This window comes from Mytilus trossulus, chromosome 4 (genome assembly GCF_036588685.1).
Source record: "Mytilus trossulus isolate FHL-02 chromosome 4, PNRI_Mtr1.1.1.hap1, whole genome shotgun sequence".
Classification (NCBI taxonomy): Eukaryota; Metazoa; Mollusca; class Bivalvia; order Mytilida; family Mytilidae; genus Mytilus; species Mytilus trossulus.
In genome coordinates, this window is record NC_086376.1 from 3,997,354 (window position 1) to 4,018,999 (window position 21,646).

At 30.8% G+C, this 21,646-nt stretch overlaps 1 protein-coding gene across 1 annotated transcript; it reads left to right on the plus strand.

The window, feature by feature from the left end:
* Positions 1 to 888: 888 nt before the first annotated feature.
* LOC134714513 (G kinase-anchoring protein 1-like) lies at positions 889 to 20,513 on the plus strand. Its single transcript, XM_063575809.1, has 10 exons — positions 889 to 1,094; positions 7,320 to 7,433; positions 8,901 to 8,978; positions 9,765 to 9,903; positions 11,574 to 11,707; positions 14,480 to 14,581; positions 16,149 to 16,212; positions 16,780 to 16,850; positions 18,096 to 18,179; positions 19,235 to 20,513. The coding sequence occupies exons 1-10, from the start codon at positions 927 to 929 to the stop codon at positions 19,256 to 19,258; spliced, it is 978 nt and encodes a 325-aa protein (XP_063431879.1). The 5' UTR covers positions 889 to 926; the 3' UTR covers positions 19,259 to 20,513.
* The last annotated feature ends 1,133 nt before the right edge of the window (positions 20,514 to 21,646 follow it).

The following is a 21,646-nucleotide window of genomic DNA, read 5'->3' on the forward strand; positions in this document are numbered from 1 at the left end:
TTTTTTTCTGAAAATTTCCAAAGCTATTTTTTATATGCTTAAATCAAATATTATAATAAAAAAAATACCGTCATGTACTAATTTTTCGGTAAAATGTCATTATGAGGTCGAATTTTCAAGGCTCCGTGTTGAAGGCCGTACATTGACCTATAATGGTTTACTTTTTTATAAATTGTAATTTGGATGGAGAGTTGTCTCATTGGCACTCACACCACATCTTCCTATGTCTATCTATACAAGAAAAACGATATTGATAAAATGAAATATGAGGCGCCGTTTTACTATTTATTACTTATTTTCTGATATCAAAAATTATTAGAAATTCGATTTCTTGATATCAAGAAATAAAGCATATTTTCCGATATCAAAAATTCGAATTCCTGATATCATTTTTTGATATCAGGAAATCGATTTTTTGATATCAGAAATTCGATTTTTTTATATCAGAAAATATATAAATTATTTTTTGATATCAAGAAACAGATTTTGTGATATCAAAAAATAATTTTGTGATATCAAAAAATCGGATTTCTGATTTAAATAAAAAATAGAATTTCTGATATCAAAAAATCGAATTTATTGATATCAAGAAATAAGGATTATTTTCTGATATCTTGAAATCGAATTCCTGATATCAAAAAAGTTTTTTGATATCAACAAATATTTTCTGATAGTCAGAAATTTTAATTTTTGATACAGAAATTCAATTTTTTGATATCAGAAAATAACGACTAAATAGAAAAACGGCGCCTCATACTCTCACCTTCAAAGTCTTTTCTTTGTTTTTGATTGTTTGTATAAAATCTGAACATAAAGTTAACAGGAAAAGTCTTATTTTTAGAATCGATTACGGATCAAGCCCGAGTTTAGTTTTAAATTTAGAAAGGATTTACAGGGTTATCTCCCATTTACCTACACATGTGAAAATGGCAAAAGTTGAACAATCAAGATTTGCTCTTTTAAAAATTGAGGATGATGATGATGACGATAATGCTAAACCCACAAACAATGCTAACAAATCAAATAACCAGAGCACAAACAAAAAGAATAAGAAAAAGAAGAAAAAGGCAGAACAACAGCAAGAAAACGACGAGGTCAAAATTTTTTAATACCATATTTTCATAAAGTCGAGCTATTTAAAACCCTCCGTGATGAGCTAGTTTTTGTGTTTCTTGAGGCTTCTGAATCAAAATAGTTCATTAATCTTTTTAAGTATCCCCAGTAGCCCTCATGACTATTTCAGTATCTAGACTAGAACATTTCGGTTTCTTTCTTTGACCATGATGTTCTTATTTTGACTAGCCTTGGCTTAGAATCTAGCCCAAATAATTATGACATCCTGACTGGCTATTATATTTTTTTTCTTTGACACCTTACATGAACGCAGAAATTTAGAATAGCCTTCCAAGACGTCATAATTATTTGGATTAGCTTAGAATCCTGCTGCTAATTCAGAAAATTGCTATGTTTCTGGGAATCAGATCACCAGAAGGTATTTTAGTCTTGACTGATTTCCATTTAAGTTACATGCACCCAAGAATGTTCTTCTTACATAGTCTGTTACTGAGCGCTGGATCACTCCACTATGCTCAGATCTTCAGTTATTTGCTGACTTGTTTCGGTTCCAGTTCCTGTGTCAGCTTTTGCTCTATAGTTATATTTCATGTCACTATTTGTCCAAAATTTATCTAGGTGGCTTTCAAATGTCTGAATAGTTGGTGCATTTACAACATTGCTGGGTAAGCTGTTCCATATTCATAATGATATTGGTGCAATTCGTTGTGTGAAGAAGTTCGATCTTGTATTTTTATTGCATCTTTGGATGGTCAGTTTTTTGTTGTGTCCTCTAGTTGCACAGGGCTTTCCATTGAAGCCGGTAGCCGGCGGAAATCCGCCGTTTATGGTGGCTTCAAGTGCCGGCTACTTCACTGACAAAAATATAAATTCAAAAAGAAAAAAAAATCTTGTTCAAATGTTTACAGGCAGCCGAGAGACGTATTGTCGCAAAGTCGCGGTCACGACAAACAAGGATGAAAAGTCAGTGTTTACCTTGGGCTAAATATAGTTCACATGAATTCAGGTCACTGATTGGTTGTCTATTTAAAGTCAGAATGCATCGTTTCTTTTCAAAGATAACAAGAGAGACGTTCCGGTGGTCATTGAAGGATAACAATAGAGACGTTCCGATGGTCATTAACTCGTTGGCTTTTTTTGGCTTTTAAAATGTGAAGACAAGCAGATAGGATGACAATTTTATGTTATGGACTAATATCAGTCAAATTAAACAAAGTGTAGTAGATCATATTGTTCAGAATCTGGAAAACAGTATCTTTTGAAGTTCAATTTTCAAAGCCCACGTGGTGTTCAGAGAATCAAGGTCAAAAACGAAAGTAGAATATTGTCGACTCGACCTCAAATAAAAAACATTTCCAAATGATTTATGTATCCCACTTATTGAACAGTTTACAAAAAAAGAGTAAATCAGAGGATATATCAATTTTCTGTCAATGCTTGAGAAATAGTTGTATGATTTAAATACGCGTAACAGAGAGAAAAGGGGGGTCATTTGTTTACAAATGCACGTAGTTATGCAAAATAAATCGATCAAGATTTTTAACAAACCGGATTATTATAAAAATAAATCTCCTTTAAAAGTAAATGAATTTAAATTATTTTAAGCATAAGGTAATGAAAATAAAAAACTAACGTAAAAAAAAAAATGAAATTTCTTTGAGATTTTTTTTTTCTTTAATTTCATACATAAAAAATGGTGATTTGAAAGATGAAATTAGGTGCCAGGAGATTGCGAGAATGCAGGATTTTGCTCTATTTATGCCAGAGCTTCTGGGGGCCTTAAGCGGCCCCCAGACCCCCTGCCGTAAGGCACCAAGCTTACAGCTTGGTGGGCGTCAGGCTTCGCCGAACGCATGTTACAGCCGCCTATAATTTCAATTTAGCATGCTACTTCAATTTTAATGGAAAGCCCTGGTTGCAGATGTTGTGTTGTATGTGAGTAGGTAAGGTAGCGCTTCGTCGTATATTCCAGATGTTAATTTGTACGCTTCTATCATGTCACCTCTCATGCGTAGTTGGTAGTTTAAGCTTCTTTAACCGTTCTTCATACTCTAGGTCTTTCAATGTTGGTATCAGTTTCGTTGCTCGCCTTTGAACATTTTCAATAGCTGTTATATCTTTAACTTTGAATGGGCTCCATATAGCATTGGCATATTCAAGGTTTGGTCTTGCTAATGCTTTATACAGTAATACATGTAATAGGAAGTTCTTGGCTATAGTCGGCATCACATAAAATTGGCACCATGTTTTTTGCCCCAAAAAAATCAGCCGGCCTGCTTTTACTGAAGATGATGTTTTTCAGTTAGCCGAAGTTAAATTCTGTCCAAATATCCACTACTGTCCTACCTTTTATTGTGTTTGCACTGTATAATCATGACCTTCACATTTTTCAAGATTATTTACATTTTAAACTGCCATCTTGTTTTCTATCATTCTATGAGGATCCCTTATTCATTAACATTCATTACTCTCCGGTAATATCATTGTCATTGATGATAAAATATCCTGCACATTTAACGTAAAGATGATGAAAAGCTCTGGAAAATTGAGAGCATTTGGAACTCCACGGAAACACTTCTGGTAATAACAATGTTGGATTCCACCATACAAAATAATCTTGGATTATTTGAAGGTCAGGATTATACAGTGCAAACACAATTTTAATTACATGACGTCGACTATAGTCCATAGTGTATAAGTGATTGATAAGGCTAAGAACCAAGCAGCCAAATATGAAAATAACTCCTAAGAATCAGAATCTCCCAAAAAATAAACTCTAGATTTCTTTTAGTCATGTTAGTAAAAAAATTAAATATTTCATGAATATTTAGAACAAGCATACTAGTTCTTTTAGTTCGAGGTTACTCTGACGTCCAACGGCTGTTTTGGGTCGTAGGACGTAAGTGTACGTCCAATATCAAAAAGTGAATATTTGCCGTTAAAATAAATGCACTACTTCATTGCCTCTGGAGCTGACTTTAAATACAGCTTTGGAATTATGTAAATTTGGCATCAATCTGTTTATTTTTTATTTATCTCCATGTAAGTTTCACCTAATGACCTACCTGCCACCGTTTATTTCCTCATATTAAGACAGTTTTCACAGTGATGCCCGGCCCTAACATTTAAAAGTTCTAAATCGTACATATATATAATGTACATGTATGTAGAACATGGAACATTGAAGAGCAAATTTAAGGTTCATCTGACATGTCTGAAGGAATTTAAAAATATGGCTGTTTTTACACCCTAAAATTTACTATGAGTACAGACAAACTGATGCATCTAGGAAAGTTTTAAGGCAAGGCTGGACCTAGGTATATAAAAGTTGTATGAAGTCTATGTTTCAGAAAATTAGTGACTTACCTGGATTTTGACTTGCACTTTTTGCCAGTCTGCAGAAGATCATGAAGATAGTAAAATAAAAAAAAACATTGATTATATGAGGGGAGCTTTGCAAGCTTTATCCCAACTTAGTTTATTTTTGTACCTTCTGCAGAAAAGAAAAAAAATGAATAGGAAAATTCAGAAAAGTTTATAATTTTCTTAACCATAAAATGCATTTACATTTTAATTATCTACATGTAGGTCCAGCCATGCCTTAAAATTTTCACAGGTGCACAGGTTTTGCTGTTCTCATAGTAAAATTGGTGATGTAAATACAGACATTGTAACTTGTAAAAAGGGAGAAGGTTTGGGCCCATTAAAACGTTTTATCCCGCTGCAAATGTTTGCACCTGTCCTAAGTCAGGAATCTGATGTACAGTAGTTGTCGTTTGTTTATGTAATATATACGTGTTTCTCGTTTCTCGTTTTGTTTATATAGATTAGACCGTTGGTTTTCCCGTTTGAATGGTTTTACACTAGTAATTTTGGGGCCCTTTATAGCTTGTTGTTCGGTGTGAGCCAAGGCTCCGTGTTGAAGGCTGTACTTTAACCTATAATGGTTTAATTTTTAAATTGTTATTTGGATGGAGAGTTGTCTCATTGGCACTCACACCACATCTTCCTATATCTATTGTAACCAAAAGGTTATGATGAATCTTAATACTCTTTAGATAAAATCAAAATTGAAATGAAAGGTACAATATGGACCATAATTTGCTATTGGGCTCCGTTTCCTATAACTATAAAAAAGTGATAAAATGTGAATTACTGTAAGAAAAGTTGCAACTACATCTAAAGATGCCATTATTTTTATCAACATACAAGTGTATGCTACTCTTCCCTAGAAAAAAAATTAAAATATACGAATTTCAAAGATTCTACAATCGTATTTTTGTGTCGTTTCTCGCGTTACTTATTGCTTCCGAAGAGCATAACACTGACTGATTTATAGATAATCGTCACCGGCAAATTCGTAACTTTTGCTTTCAAATAACAAAGAACATCGACCAATAAGAATAGTGAGAAGAAAATGCCGAGAACTATAAGTATTTATGTAGCAGATGTAAGAACAGTGGCATGATTTTTGTGTCCGATTTCGTAACTCAATTTTTAGATGATGTAATCTGCTTTGTTGTAATAGAATTCTTAAAAACAATATGCAATTATGAACTCTCGCGAGATGTTCAAACAGGTAAATCCGAGATGATTTACATTCTTGTTTTGATCTTCGTAATAATTAAGTAAGAAAATTACATTGTCGTTATGCGTTACATTTCACACGAAACAGAAGTCCAGTTATTTATTAAAATTGTTTTTGTCCTTAAGTTCTAACCATTTCCAGTCATACGTGAAACATGTCATGCATGTGACTAACATGTGATAACGCCATTACGGCTGGATGTACGAAATACTAGGTCTAAACATTGTTTTTGTTTCCAACGGGATGTTAGCAAACATAATCTGTAGACTTGTTTCGTCTTGTTTAAAAGAGGAAAATACAATTGTCAAAGAGATTGCGCCGGTGGTCTGTTATTTTTCCTATGTGCATAATGTTAGATACGATCCTGTGTGAAAATAAATGCCCAATGGCTTGACAAAATCGATTTCATATTTGACAGACGTTAGAACACACTTTGTTTCCCGATAATGACGTGAAGTCCTTGGAAAAATCAATCGAAATTACGTCTCTTATCATTGTACCAATGCTCGTTGGATTGATTTAACTTCAGCAGTAAATATTACTGGATATTTTAGGTGAATAAATATAATTTAATAACAAATACATGTTAATATACCTTTACACTTAGAATGTACAAAGTTGGAATCCTGTCACAGTTTTTAATTAATATTTTTTATTCATGTTCTGCAAACACTTATCAGAAACGCAATAAACTTGTCAAAGGAGAAGTAAACTTTTACCATGCATGACTTGAAAGGAAGTACTTTATTGATTTTAGCCCACTAAAGTAGGTTAAAATGTTGAAACATGTAGATGGTGTACAGGTCACAAGTATCACATTGTGCCTATTTTAAAGATTTTAATTCCAAGTTAAAAGTTTTTTTCTTTACTGGATTTAAAGAATGTTACATTGCCAATGATTTGGAATAAATTGTATATAACTGGAATATCAAAACCAAATATAAATACATTTTTTTTGCTTAAACATCAAGATACAAAGATTATGGTATCCTGTATCAATGGAGAAAATATGGAAAATTCTGAATAAATTGAACTAATTGTTTTCAAAACAAGCACATATTTAGGAGTTTTATAATACTGTTACATTTAAGATGGATTTTAAGAAAAAGTATACTGTTCAGATTATTTTAAGCAGATTTTGCAATAAAATAAAACTAAAAAAATGCTTTCGGTTTCTTATGGTTTCCTGTCAGGTTTAAAAAAACCTTTAATATAACATTGAAAATAGATTTTAAATATTAATATGAAGCAAGTAACACTAGTAATGGTGTTTATTTATGCCTTTTGAATTATATTGTGCAAAATAAAGAAAGTAAAGATTTGTTTCCTGTTTGGTTTCATGTCACGTAAACGGTGAATCAAAATGTATTAATTTTTTCTCGAAAAACTCAATTGTTCCATTCATACTATTCTAACACCAATTGCACACAACCCACAAAATAAAAGTTAAAATTTTAGAACTTATAAAAAAGGAAACAAAAAGAAACCAAAGGCCGAATACCAAATTATGGTCCATATACCAATGTTAAATGAAGGAAAATATTGTGATAGGCGTGCAAATAATTGAAAGTTGTGGGAATTACTTCCCTTTTATAACACTGTATTAACTGGTTCTTAAATAATTACAACACTGTTTGCAACTTCATTTGTTTTACAGCTCAAACACTTAGCATTTGCTAAACCAGGATCTAACAAACAAAGAAATAAACAGAACGGTCACACTGAAGTATCTGATGACCAGTGGAAGGACTGGAAGAAAGCTGACAAAAATGTAATTTGTTACAAATATTTTAAAATAGTTAAATATATATAGTAACTAAAACTTACTTTTACAAATGTTTTATCTTATTTATGCTGAAGAGAAATATCAACATGAGAAGTGAAAAATGCTTTATTTTTGCTGTTAAAAACATCAAGTTTATACTTTAAAGTTTATTTAAGTATTGAATGCTTCTTTTGGTAACTTCATTTGGGTGTAAAAGCGTTGACCTAAGTACCTTTTGTATGAAGCAGAAGTGCTTCATTCTAAAAATGTGCTCACGGTCAACCCTTTTACAACCCTATGAAGTTACAAAAAGAAGCATTCAATACTTATAATTACATCTTTTAGCTATGATCATGAAAACACAAAATTTATAATTGTTTTATTTAATTCATCTGTGCACTTTTTTGTGGGACCAAATGTAATCATGAATGAAAAGTTTTATTGAGTAATATGCAATTGCTTAAGGAATAACATGTGATGTGCAGTTAGCCAATCAGAATAAAGTATCATAATGAAACATACATCTAATGTAATTATAATGCAATACTGTGTGACTGTTTTCAGTTCCTGTTAAGGTCTACTTCCTGTTTGACTAAAACATATCTTTCCATTAATCAGTATGACTAAATAAACTGAAGCCTTCCCTACTAACCATAAATTAAATGAATGTAGCTAGTTGGGGCTATCTTTAGTCAGACTGACATGGCATGTCTTATACATGTAATTTGTTTATTACATTTCTATCAGCAACTGCAACACATACATAAAATTTTGCTTTGTGATATATGGTACCAATTAGTGCCAACATCCTTTCAAGTGTAATGGTGGTCACTTTGTTTACTTGTTTATTCTATCTATTTGGGGAAATTGGTTAACTTTAGAATTACTTATAGTTCCGTAACTCTTTCTTCCGAGACCGGCCATGAAATTATCCTTGTCGGGACTTCCTGTTCTGGCACGTGCCCGGCCGGGCTCGTTGTCCCTAGGAACTATAAGTATGACATAACTCACCGGGTTCTGGGCAGTCTACACTAAGGATTTAAAATGAGCGGACGCTCATACTTTGGCTTGTAATGGAAACTTTATTTATACAAGTAGACTAGCCACCACCGTATTTCAGTATAATATGTGTTTATGTCAGAATCGTATGTTCAACCATAATGTTTGTCTTCAAATAAACATCTTGTTTATATTCACGTAGTTTTACGTACTTTGTCCGATATCCCACAACTTGGGTAGACAACGGGAAAACGAAGCCAGTGGAAACTTCCACTCCCGTTACACAAGGCACAATTTGTTAAAGTAAATCATTATAGGTCAAGATACGGTCTTCAACATTGAAAAGCAAGCACAGGAAGATGTAAAGGGCTCAAAAAAAATTCTACAAATTTAAATTAAGTTTTGTTGCAGCTTTAATTTATACTTTGTAAAAACTTTAATACAATCAACTAAGTTGCAGCATTTATATTTTAGTATGCAGCCGAATCATATGAAAAAGATCTGGAACAAGCTTTACTTCAGAGTAAAGTGGAGTTTGAACAAAAGAAAGAGGTAAAGTGTGTAAGCAATGTCTGATAAGCTGTCAGTTCAACTCTGATTGGCACATTGAAATACGGAACATGCATGGGGATATATAATGTTTTCTGGAGGCAATAGTCAATTTATAATTATTTGTATGTCCTTTATATGGGATTTTTTTTTAAATGAATACTTATCAGGCCATACCACCACTTAGGTATAGATCTTAAGATATCCAGTGCTATCTTCTATTGTTCAGATTATTGTTGTCCTTTAAATAATTTAAAAAATAATTCTATTTTTATGCCCCTGACAAAGCCAAGAGTTCATTAAGTTTTACCCTTGTCATTCTGTACCTCCATACATCCATACGTCATTGTACATTCCAAAGTTGGTTTCTGTTCTCTAACTTTAGTTTGCCTCAATCAAATGTTATCAAACTAACACAATACTTACTTCTTCAAATCACAGATCAAGTTTGACTTTGGGAGGAGACACTTGAACCTTTCTAGAGTTATTCCCCTTTCCAAGGGAAAAATGGCTGAATTATTCATTTCCGTTATCTCATTTATTGTACAGTTTCTGTTTGACAACTTAATCATACATGAAAGAAAAAATATATGAGATTCTAGCACAATTTCAGGAATTTTAAAACAAGAGTTAAAATTGAATTTGTCTTTACCATGTTTACAGTTTTCCATCTAAATTGCTTGACATTTACTGTCTTCATGCATTGTATGTACTGCAATATTATTTAAGATTTATTTTCTCTTATTTAATGACCTCTGTGAAATTGTAAAAATTCCTCTATAAATTCAGGTCACAAAGTCATTTAAAGATGCTGGCATAAACATAGATGAAGAAAGCACAAAGGAAAAGAAGAAGAAAAAGAAGGACAAGCCGCAGACAATGAGTTTAGAAGAATTCAACACAGGAGGGAAAATGTCACATTCAGATGGTAAAGCTGTAACATCATTAAAAGAATTAAAATAATAAAAATAATGTGAAAACTATTTTTTTATGATTATGTACAAAATCTAATGTAACCCTGATATTTAATGGTCAAAATATATTTTCAGACAGAAGTTATTTATTTTTACCAATTTGAATTTACCTAAATGAAGAAATTTTAAACTTTAAGCTGGTATACATTTTTGTCACTATGTATTCATTATCATGATTATATTTCTGATATTTTTTTTATTTTCTTCAATTGAAAACAACTTGTTCAGTGAACAATTGAAGTTTTTTCTACTACTAAAGATCTATTTTGATATAAAAAGATGAAAAATTCGTTTAAAATGTTAGTTCCTATGGCTATATGATGAATTAATATGAATTTGAAGCAAAGATCAAAAACTAGAACGTTCAATTAGCCTATGACCTTGACCTTTATTTCAAGGTCATTAATAAAGGACCTTAAATCAAAAGGCCCTAGGTCTTTAATATGTATAGTTAACGAGGTATATCACTTTACGCGTAATTCTAAATAAAGGATGGGTGGAAATTCCCATTAATTGTCTACGTACCCGTTCAACCAAAATATATAAGCAACTAACAATTTAGTAAAAAAAAAATTTTTGATATGTTATACAGTGTTTAAAAATAAGCCAAAATAAAAAAAAATAGAATATGACCTTGACCTTGACCTTACTTTCATTTTTTTAGAACAAGGATCTCAAATCAAAAGACCTTAGGTCTCTATAACTTATGGTTTACCAGTTAGAAATGCATTTTACTTAAAGCAAATACATAAGGGGGAATAACTCTCATATGGAGTTTCCAGATAGCTTTGGTTAAAATTAAAATCCTAGTCCTGAAGATGTAACGAGCAATTTGGTAAAATAATAATCTTTTATGGTTGTGAAGTAGTAGTGGCCACAAGAAAAACAGTGTTTGGGGAGATACTTCTTACAACATAAAGTATTTGGTTATGCGTTTGTCAATTTTGAAAGCGTATAAACTATACAATATTATATTCCAAATATCTAAGCGACATTGTTTTAAACATCAATACTACGCAAGAAAAAAACTAGGGTAAAGAAAGAAAGAATTTTTTTTATAAAAAATAATAATCAGAACAAGATCAAAAGGTCTTTCCATGGAAAGGTGGAAAAACCTAATTTTTGTAATCATTTTAACTATAAAGAATATTGAATGTCAAAATTATATAAAGTTTCTTAATGAGAAATGAAAGATACCAGAGGGACATTCAAACTCATAAATCTAAAATAAACTGACCATGGCTGAAAATGAAAAAGACAAACAATAGTACACACAACACAACATGAAAAACCAAAAACTGGGGGTGATCTCAGGTGCTCCGAAGGGTATGCAGATCCTGCTCCACATGAGGCACCCGTCAAGTTTCAAATGTTAATGCAAACCTGGTAACATCTCTAATTTGGTAGGTCACATTCATGAAAAGGGAATGAGATCATAGTTACAACATTAGGAACATATTGGCTATTATCTGTGAAACATATATTTCATAAAGGTCAACAAACTTATGATGCCATCTGTAAAGTTTATCAAATGTTAATCTCACTCTTTCACTGTATGTCTAGTACATGTAGTAGTCAGTTCTTCAATGTTGGCAAATGTTTATGCTTCCTTTATTTATTACAGAATTCATATCAGGACACCCATCCAGTAAACCAGAAACACCTGTTACAGAGGCAGACCCTAAATTCTTCAGTCATGTGGAAGGAGATGTGGAAAGAATTCTTAGAAAAGAAAAAATGCAAGAAGAATATCAAAAAGTAAAAAATAAATGTTCTCTGCTTAGTCTGCTAATGCACTAACTTCGGTGGCTGAGGCATATATAAATCATTTCCTTTTCTCATTTTGTCCTTTTGTCACTAAGAAATTGGATAAAATTATTTTGCAATGATTTTCTTGTCTTTCCTGCAAGGCATGTGGCAGAATGAGAGTCATGCTATTTGGTGATTTTATCAGTTGAATGGAGTAAAAAGACAAATGTATTTGGTATATTGAATCATTGAATTGTATACATTACTTTTAAAATTACAGAGTTTTAGGCAAATTTTTGCAATAACTGCTTTAAATGCCAAAAGTTTGTGGACCAGAAGGAAGTATAAGAGAATAAGAGAAAATTTACAATTCAACATTGTATGTACTATACAAGTAAATATCTTGTAAAAATGTAACATATTAATTTAAGCCACTACTTGATATACAGTGTTTGGGGATAAGCATCAGCTTGTTCAAACTTCCCTCAGCTATTACCATTGGCCAAATTACAAAACAATTGTAAAATATAAAAAAGAAGATGTGGTATGATGGCCAATGAGACAACTGTTCACAAAAGACCAAAATGACACAAAAATTAACAACTATAGGTCACTAAAAATATACAAATAAAGAAATAATTCATACATCCAGTATTAACAGAGAGATCACTGACTATTTTTTACAGCACATTTCAGCGAGTTCCCCTTGTACTCTCATAGTTTGCAATTTGGTGTTTGATAGATGGAGGATTGCAAGCAGTGCTAGCAATGATTTCCTTAAAACAAGTTTATAAATTTATTAGATATTGGTTTAAACAAATGTAAATATGAATCAATTTAAGTACACTTTCCAGGGTGCGCTCGACTTTTGTGACTTTTTTTTAAGTAAAAGTTTGTTTAGGACTTTTTAAAAACAAAGTCAATTAACGCTAGCACATCATAGAAACAATCAAGTGAGTAATCTATATCATTGACCGTTCCTCTGGTATCTTTTGTCCCTCTTTTCTATGCAATGAAACTATAACTAATAATGCTCGAAGTTTCCCCTTTAATTTGTATATGTTCAAAATAGCCCATCTTAATTATTCATATCTTTGCTGTTTTTATATTATTGGAAGTTTGATAAATTCATAATTCAAAGGCAACAGATCTAGAAGGGGTCATAAACCTTATATTTACGCCGTGATTGTAACCATTGTAAAGTACATAAACATACATGATTTATAAATGAACTGACATGACTGAGTAATTGATTGAAATAAAATTGGCAAATCAAACACACCTTCAACATGCTTTTGAATTTGCTTACAATTATAAATAAATTTTAAATTTAGATTGAAAACTTATTTTTAAAGACTTGTAAAACTAGTTTTACAATGTTTATATCAGATCTTGCAAAAAAAGCAAGAAAAGTTTTATTTGCTATTAACTCTTACTCATCAGGCTTTGGACAACTTCCTGTGTCTTGCAACCTTTTTGAAACTTTGGTCAAACCTATTTTAGCATATAATAGTGAAATATGCTATATGGACACTTATATTCAATTTTATAGAGCTAAACTCCGAGCTAACAAAAATAGCTCAACACCAGATGCTATTCATTTTATTGATAAAACTGTTTTAGAAAAAACCCAGCTACATTTTATGAAACAAGTACTGGGGACAAAAAGAAGCTCAACAAATCTAGCTGTTAGAAATGAACTAGGACTTTTGCCATTAGAAACTTTCATAAAAACCCAAGCTATGATGTACCTATCTAGATTAAATAATGAAAATCTAAACCCACTTCTTAATGAAGCCTTTAAATTAACTAAAAGTTTAGATACCAAGGGAACATACTCTTGGTATACTTTTGCAAAAAATGTGTCACAAGATATAAATATTGACATTAAACTTATTGAGGAAACTAAAACTTTAAAACAGACTAAAATGTTAATACCCCAATTAAAAAAAAGTTATATCACCTATTATCAAACTCTTATTGATGATAAAATAAATAACTTAAATGAAAATAATAAAATATATCTATATAAATTTCTTAAATCTAATATAAATAACCAAATGCAATACTACCTATCACACCCAAGTAAAGAGACAAGAAAAATGTTAACCAAATTTAGAATAAGCGATCATTGTCTCTTCATAGAAACTGGACGATATACCAAAATACCACGAAATGAAAGAAAATGTAAAATATGTAATATCTTAGACGATGAATTTCATTTTTTCTTCAACTGTAAAATAAATAAAAATATAAGAGAAATCTTTCTAAAATATTATATACAAAAATATGTAAATTTTAATACACTTAATTTTAAACTCGTGATAATACTTAATCCATCAACACCAAATGATGTAAAAGCAGTTGTTTCTTTTATTAAAGAGTCATTAGAACTGAGGAAAGGAGAACAGTAACTCTTTTTATCATATTTCTTATAATATTGTCGAGTTTTCATTATGTTTCATTATGTTTGTTTGTCAATGTATTTGCCACAACCAAAATTGGTTTTTGTATGTTTTGCAAATAAAGATATCATATATATTCTGTCACTAGTTCCAATTGGTTCTCTGTTTAACTATTGACTCCACCCAAAGGCTTGTTTACCTTAATACCTAATAACCATTTCATGGTTGAGCTAGCAAGGAAGCTAATCAAAGAATCTACATATAGCTTCATACTGGCTGAAATGTGCTGTAATATGATATTTCTAATGATATTCATGTATTTTTTTCTGATACTATGTGTTCAACAATTCTTTAAATGTTTTTTTGTTTGTTTCAGCAATATGCAGCAGAAAAAGTTATGACAGCTAAGCATAGTTCAGAAACAGCCAAAAAAGATAAAGAAATTGAATTTCTAAAAGCTACAGTTAAAAAATTGGAGGTAAGGCATTTTGTTTCATATCAATACTTACCTTTGTGAGTTCTTTATTTCTGATGTAGCCCCTGTTCAATGATTTTGGGATTTTCTAGTATTCTTGATTTTATTTAAGTGCTCACAAATTTTTCTTGGTTTAAAATATTTTTTAAGGGTTGTTTTCGGTACATTTTACATCTTAGACAGTATAGAAATTTAACATGTAATTATCAGAATTGACATTTCTCTATGTCTATATATGTATTTTATAATGAACAATATACTATAGAAAGAAACAAATCAAGCACACCTGTTAGAACAATTAACATGAGTTGTGACTACCAGTACATTTCAGAGGTGGATTTAGGGGGGGGATGGTTGCTTACATAGGAAATCACTGAAGCGTGTCTAAAGTGGGCCCCCTCTTAGGCAGTCAGTGGGCCCCCACTTATGAAAATTTCTAGATCTGCCACTGCATTTCCGATGAATCTAATCTGTCAGAATGGATAATTATTCAGATGGATTTTAACAAATTCTATTATAAAACAATACAGAAAAGCTTAAAAAATATCAGGGTAATTCATAATTTGGTCTGCTTGGCTATTTTCAAAAGGACAATAAACAGCTGTATAAAAAAAAAAACCTTGTCTTAATAGAGCATGGAATTACCCATGTTCTGCCAGACTTTGTTTCCTGTTATCATGCTTAATAAAAAAATCAGCCAATCCAGCGTCTTGCTTAGACCGTAATGAGACCCATGCATGAGTCAATTATTAGTGTTATTGGTGACTTTCATGTGAACTTTTCAAAAAAAAATATTGGCATTTTTCATGATTTTACTTGAATTTAAAAATTTATATGTTGTATGAATTACTATATTTTAAAAATTCATGTGAATTTCACGTGAACAAATTCATGTAATTTTCATGTGAATTTCACATGAGATTCATGTCAAACTCACATAAACTGATTTCACGTGAGTTTCACGTATAAGCTTGTTTGAGGTGAAATTCACGTGAGATTCACATGAATTTATATTCACGTGAAATTGATGTGAATGAAAATTGCCTGTGTAGGCAGTTGAATTTTTTTTCCATATTTGAATTTTTAATTAGTTATTCTTTTGATTAAATTGACATTGGGCTTTCAAATGGAATTAAAGTTGAAAATGTGAGGAATTTTTATTTTTTCTATGCATTCATAATTTATTTTGTTGCCACCTCAACAACATCTTGATAACACCTTTTGTTGTATGAAGTCAGAGGAGTTAAATAATTGAGTTTATTTACAATTATCTGTTTTTATTTCACTTGAGTATCACAATTCTGTAAAGCAGGTTACCTGCGCAGGATGCAAATTTTAGCTTGTTTTTGCAGAAAGAACAAAATCGCCAATTTAAAACGTCACATGAAAAAGTATTGATAAAAGTTTTGGATCCGCCAAAATAAAAACAGCCAAAATATTCTGTATTCCTTTAATCAATGAAATTCTCAAAAGTTTACACCTGCTAAAATAACCGTCTATTTGGTAATTCAATGCAACCAATGTAATGATTGTAATAAGCATGTACAAGAATATTTGTTTTCTATTACAGGAAGAATTTAAACAAGTCAAGAAAAGAAATAAACAACTGTGTGTTATATTAGCTCAGGGTGAAAGTAAGTTATATTAGCTCAGGGTGAAAGTAAGTTATATTAGCTCAGGGTGAAAGTAAGTTATATTAGCTCAGGGTGAAAGTAAGTTATATTAGCTCAGGGTGAAAGTAAGTTATATTAGCTCAGGGTGAAAGTAAGTTATATTAGCTCAGGGTGAAAGTAAGTTAGATTAGCTCAGGGTGAAAGTAAGTTAGATTAGCTCAGGGTGAAAGTAAGTTATATTAGCTCAGGGTGAAGAAATATCCAATTTGCTAACATCTGAATTAAAGATTAATATTTTATCCATTATTGATGAACTTTCAGACTCAGTATTTCATTATGACTACTCTGGTGTAAATAGAATTACCTGAAATCTACAATATCCTGCTGTCTACCTCAATGAGTATTATAACTGTTAGACTAACACATAAGAAAGGTATAGCATGGCAAATACAGATTCTGTAAATCAAGACATTTCCTGGTTCCGTAAGGAATTCAGTAATTATTGATTTGATTTAACAAATATTTTTTAAATAAGTTGCCCTTATATACCCCTTTCACATCTTTTCTTTTTTTTTCTTTTTTTCACAGTGAAAGAAAAGGCAGAAGTATTAATGCAGGTGCAACAATTATCAGAAGTTAAAGATGAGCTCACACAACAGGTAGGATTTAATATATATATATAGTAGACTGTAATATGTACAACTCACAAAACAGAAGAGTTAAACAAAACACACAGTATAGTTCACACCAGAAGGGTAAATATGTACAAAACACACAGTATAGTTAGTCTAAATATATGTATAAATCCAAATCAGTTTTCACAATACCGTATATCAGGATTTTTTTGCTCACAAATGTTTGATTTTCCCTTTGTTTGCTGCACCTACAGAAACGTGAAAATTTGACCCCATGTAAATTTCCCTGCCTATTCCTAGATTTACAGCTGTTTAAACATACATAAATAAACTACTAATAATCAATAAAATTGAGAATGGAAATGGGGAATGTATCAAAGAGACAACAACCCAACCGTAGAAAAAAACAACAGGAGAAGGTCACCAACAGGTCTTCAATGTAGTGAGAAATTCTCGCACCCGGAGGAGTCCCTCAGCTTGCCCCCAAATAAATATATTCTTGTTCAGTGATAATGAACGCCATACTAATTTCCAAAGTGTACATCAAGCTTACATAAAATTGATAAGTAAACTCATTTCACCCTATTATAGAAATTACATTATAATTATATGTACTCAATCTTTTGTGTTGAAGGTGGATCACAAGAGTGTTTCCAATTAATTATGATATCTGTTTTTATGATAATTAAATTGGCTTTCTACACGCGTCATACCTTCTAACAACACAGATGACAGTGACATGTTCCAAAAATGTTAATTACTGACGTCTATCGATTGTTGTCATAAAACCTGAACATTTGGCATTTAGTGTAAATATTAAATTAGAATAAATGACAATTTAACTGATATTTACACAAACATGCTTCCAAAAAACTCTGTTATATGATACAAAGTTGATCAAAACCGTTATTATTTACCATGCTTCAATGAACTTGTTTAAACAATTATTGAAAGATCTCCATGTGTATTTCAGCTTTTAGTGCACATATAATTTGTAATCCATTATCTTTTAGGTAATCAAAATTTTTTCATTACATCTTTAACAAAACAATACAGTGATTTGTTGGTGTGTATTGTTTCTTTCAGGGAAAAATTATACACAGCGAATATTTAACTATAACATTTTTCATCCTATATACAGTTATAGAAACATGACAAAATAATTCTCTTTCTTTTAGGCAAAGTGGATATTTTAAGTATTTTTGTATTTCGTCATTATTTACGAACTATTATTTTTAAGTTCTAACATATTTTATGTTTCATTTCCAGGTCCAAGAATTAACAGGAGAATTAGAAAAAGAGAGATCAAAAGTACATTCGATGAAGACAGAATTGGATAAAATAAAAGGACATGTAAGTCTGTTATTACTCAAAACATAAAACAGAAATTGTAACCTACATTAAAACATGCTGCTCTATATTAAAAATGGTTTAATCCAGTTTGCATCAATTTGCCTGTTCCAAGTGGGAATCTGATCAGAAGTTCTCTGTGTTGATATTTTAATGTTTATGTTGTTTCAATGGAATAATTTACTCTGCTTCCTCTACCGATAAAAACTGGCAACGATAATGATCGTGAGAATGAGTGAGTGTCAAACTCCAGCAGTTTAAGCAATGAATTAAGTCAATATGTGCAATCGATTTCAGAAAGGCGGTAATGGTAACGTTTTCTTATGTAGCCCAGTCTATATCTTAAACTTGGATATGTATGATAGCTTGTTTCGAAGCTGAGATATTTATACATATGTGGTTAAACTTTTGGGTACAAAGTGAGATTAATGTTTTCGTAAATAAGCTTACCCTGAAAATACTTTCTTGATGCAGCACCTAGAGGTAAAAAAGGGATACTAAAAGGGTGGGGTGTTAAAAATAGAAACATGTCCAATATCACTACGCAAAGATTTTAATTCGCCTGTTTTTATGCCCCAATTATGGGCATTAAGTTTTTGGTCTGTTCATCTGTCTGTTTGTTGGTTCGTCTGTCTGTCTGTTCATTTGTTCGTCTGTCTGTTTGTTAACCGTACATCTGTCCTGCTTCAGGTTAAAGTTTTTGGTTGATGTAGTTTTTGATGAAGTTGAAGTCCAATCAATTTGAAACTTAGTAAACATGTTTCCTATGATATTTTAATTCCAAATTAGAGATTTTATCTTATTTTCACGGTCCACTGAACTTAGAAAATGATAGTGTGAATGGGCCATCCATGTTCTTGGGACACATTCTTGTTTGTTTATGCACACAACTGTTTAGTTTCTCAATATGAGGCACATCAGGGATATTGACCTAAATAGAATTTCAGATTTCCTTTAGGCTCTCTTGCAATATATACAAAATTCTGAAAAAATGAAAAAGGAGACAGCAATCTAACAAAAAACAATGAGTAAGTCTATAAATTTGCTTATATTTGCAGGGAACCAAGCATAGTGGAAAGTAAAATACAGATTTGTGATATGGGCATTGATAAGAAAAGATAATGACTTTATACCTCATTCTGACATAGAACAGGCAGGTAGCACATGTACTTATAGTGACTGACAATAGTGGTGATATTATATGTTAAAAAGAATAAGGATATGACTGGGACTAATTGGTGCATGTTATAATGGCTTTTGTTGGACAACCAAGAATCTCTGCCTTATTAAGAGACTTTTACAGAATGAACAAAATTGTCATTTGCTGATGTTCATTTTAAGAATGAAAAGTGCTAAAACGTTTCTTTATTTTCCTAACAGTAATGAATGGATTTTTTTTTGTTCATGTAAAAACTTTCAAGAATATTTTATTTTGTATGTTTACACTACAGTTTAATGTTAACATTCTGTGTAATTTACTAAACATCAGTTATCTATTTATGAACAATGTTTTTATTAATCATGACATTATTTTTTTTTATTTTTTTTTTGAGAAAGCCACTGTTCTGTTTATTGAAATGTAAATTACAGTTATGGGTGTTCAAAATTTTTTTGCATAACCATTTTGAGCAAATGAAATGGCACTAAAAATACATTATCTAGAGGAAGTCCTAGATATACATATATAATGTTAATTTAGGACTTTTGTAAAGTATTTCTAAGTATAAGATAAACATGACAAACAGAAAATCACAATTATTAATAATTCAAACTCACAATTAACTTTTAGAAAGGACGATTAGTATAAAAATATTCCTGATACCATTTTAATTAACCTTGCATGTTTGTACATTGTTTAACAATCCCAGGAATAAATAACAATAATATTTTCAAACAACAGTTTTAAAATTATTATTGTTTTCTAAAACTGATTAATATTTTCCTTTATTGAGGTCAATATTTGATGTAAAAATTTTAAGTTTCTGCATATACATGTATAACACATTCACTTCAAATTTTTGAGGTATATATTGATAAATATAAATGTTGGATTACTCTTTAAGTTTTTCGTGAGGTAAAGTGGGTAAAGCATTCATTAATGGCTTGTCTATCTGTAAAGAGTGTATTTTTTGTTGGGTTGTCTAGATGCTGTCTCAATGATGTTAATCAAACATCTCTTTACATTTGAATTTTGATTTAAAAGATAACTAATTGTAAGAGAATATTCTGTGCTGTTAACATTTTATTCATACATGTACATTTTTTTTGAGAATATACATGTTAATTTGTATGGAGAATAGCCATGCAATAGTTATATGCATTATAAATTGAACAATTTTTTTTTTTTATGTTTTTATTTTTGTTTCAGACAAGAATTGAGTACATGTTCTTACTTCCCATAGAATTAACAAAGTTTTTATGAACTAACATACATAACAGTTATCTCCTCTTTGATTGAACATACTTAGCTCCGCTGGTTAAAACCATAGATCCTTTTAAAAAACTGTCTGTAATTCATGTAATTGGGGTGTATATTTGAATTGTATCCTTAAAAAAGCAGAAACAGAAATAATCAAACAAAGTCTGTCTAATTACAAGTTGTTTTATGACACACCTAAATGATTTTACGTTTAAGATTTCCTTGTATGTTATGTAAAGTTTATAATTGTTTTCAAGAAAAAATGAAAATTCCAATTTCTCTCCTTTTTCTTCTTTGTTGTTTTATTATACAATCAATTCAAAGAATTTGAAACAGATTGACTGTGGCCTCTTTATGTTACATTCATTATTAACTTAATCTTTGATAGTGAAATATCTATAACTTTGATTTTAGTATCTTTATGATCAAATTGATGAGTGCATATTGATTTCTCCTGCATAATGATAAGTGATAAGAAAAACTGGTAAAAGTTTTAAAAATCTTCTTTAATTGATAATTTGTGTCTCTATCGATTTTTTAATATTGGTATTTTGCGTCTGATTATGGTTGTTTTTGTATTTTCATACAAGCATTAAAGATGTTATGTAATTGTTTTTTATTCTGACATTAAAAGTGAAAGATAAAAAAAGAAAACACGTTTTTTTTATCATAATTTTATAATTCAGAAATATGTTGTGTAGAATGATCAAGAAATGTACCAAGGAGTTCACAAAAAAACACAATTGAAAACCAAACATAAGAAGAGATGTTTTTTCATGTATGGAATAAAATTGAAAATGGAAATCAGGAATATTTCAAAGAGATAACCCCCGACCAAAGAGCAGATAAGAGTTTAAGGCCACTAAATTGTCTTCAACACAGAGAGAAAATCTTGCATCCAGAGGTGGACAGGTCTTCAGCTAGCCCCTAAATAAAATTGTGTACTAGTTCAGTAAAAATGGACATCACACTAAACTCATAAACATATAAATGAACTTAAATTATAAAAATATGTAAGACTAGAAAAGCTAGAGGCTCCTCACTTCTTGGG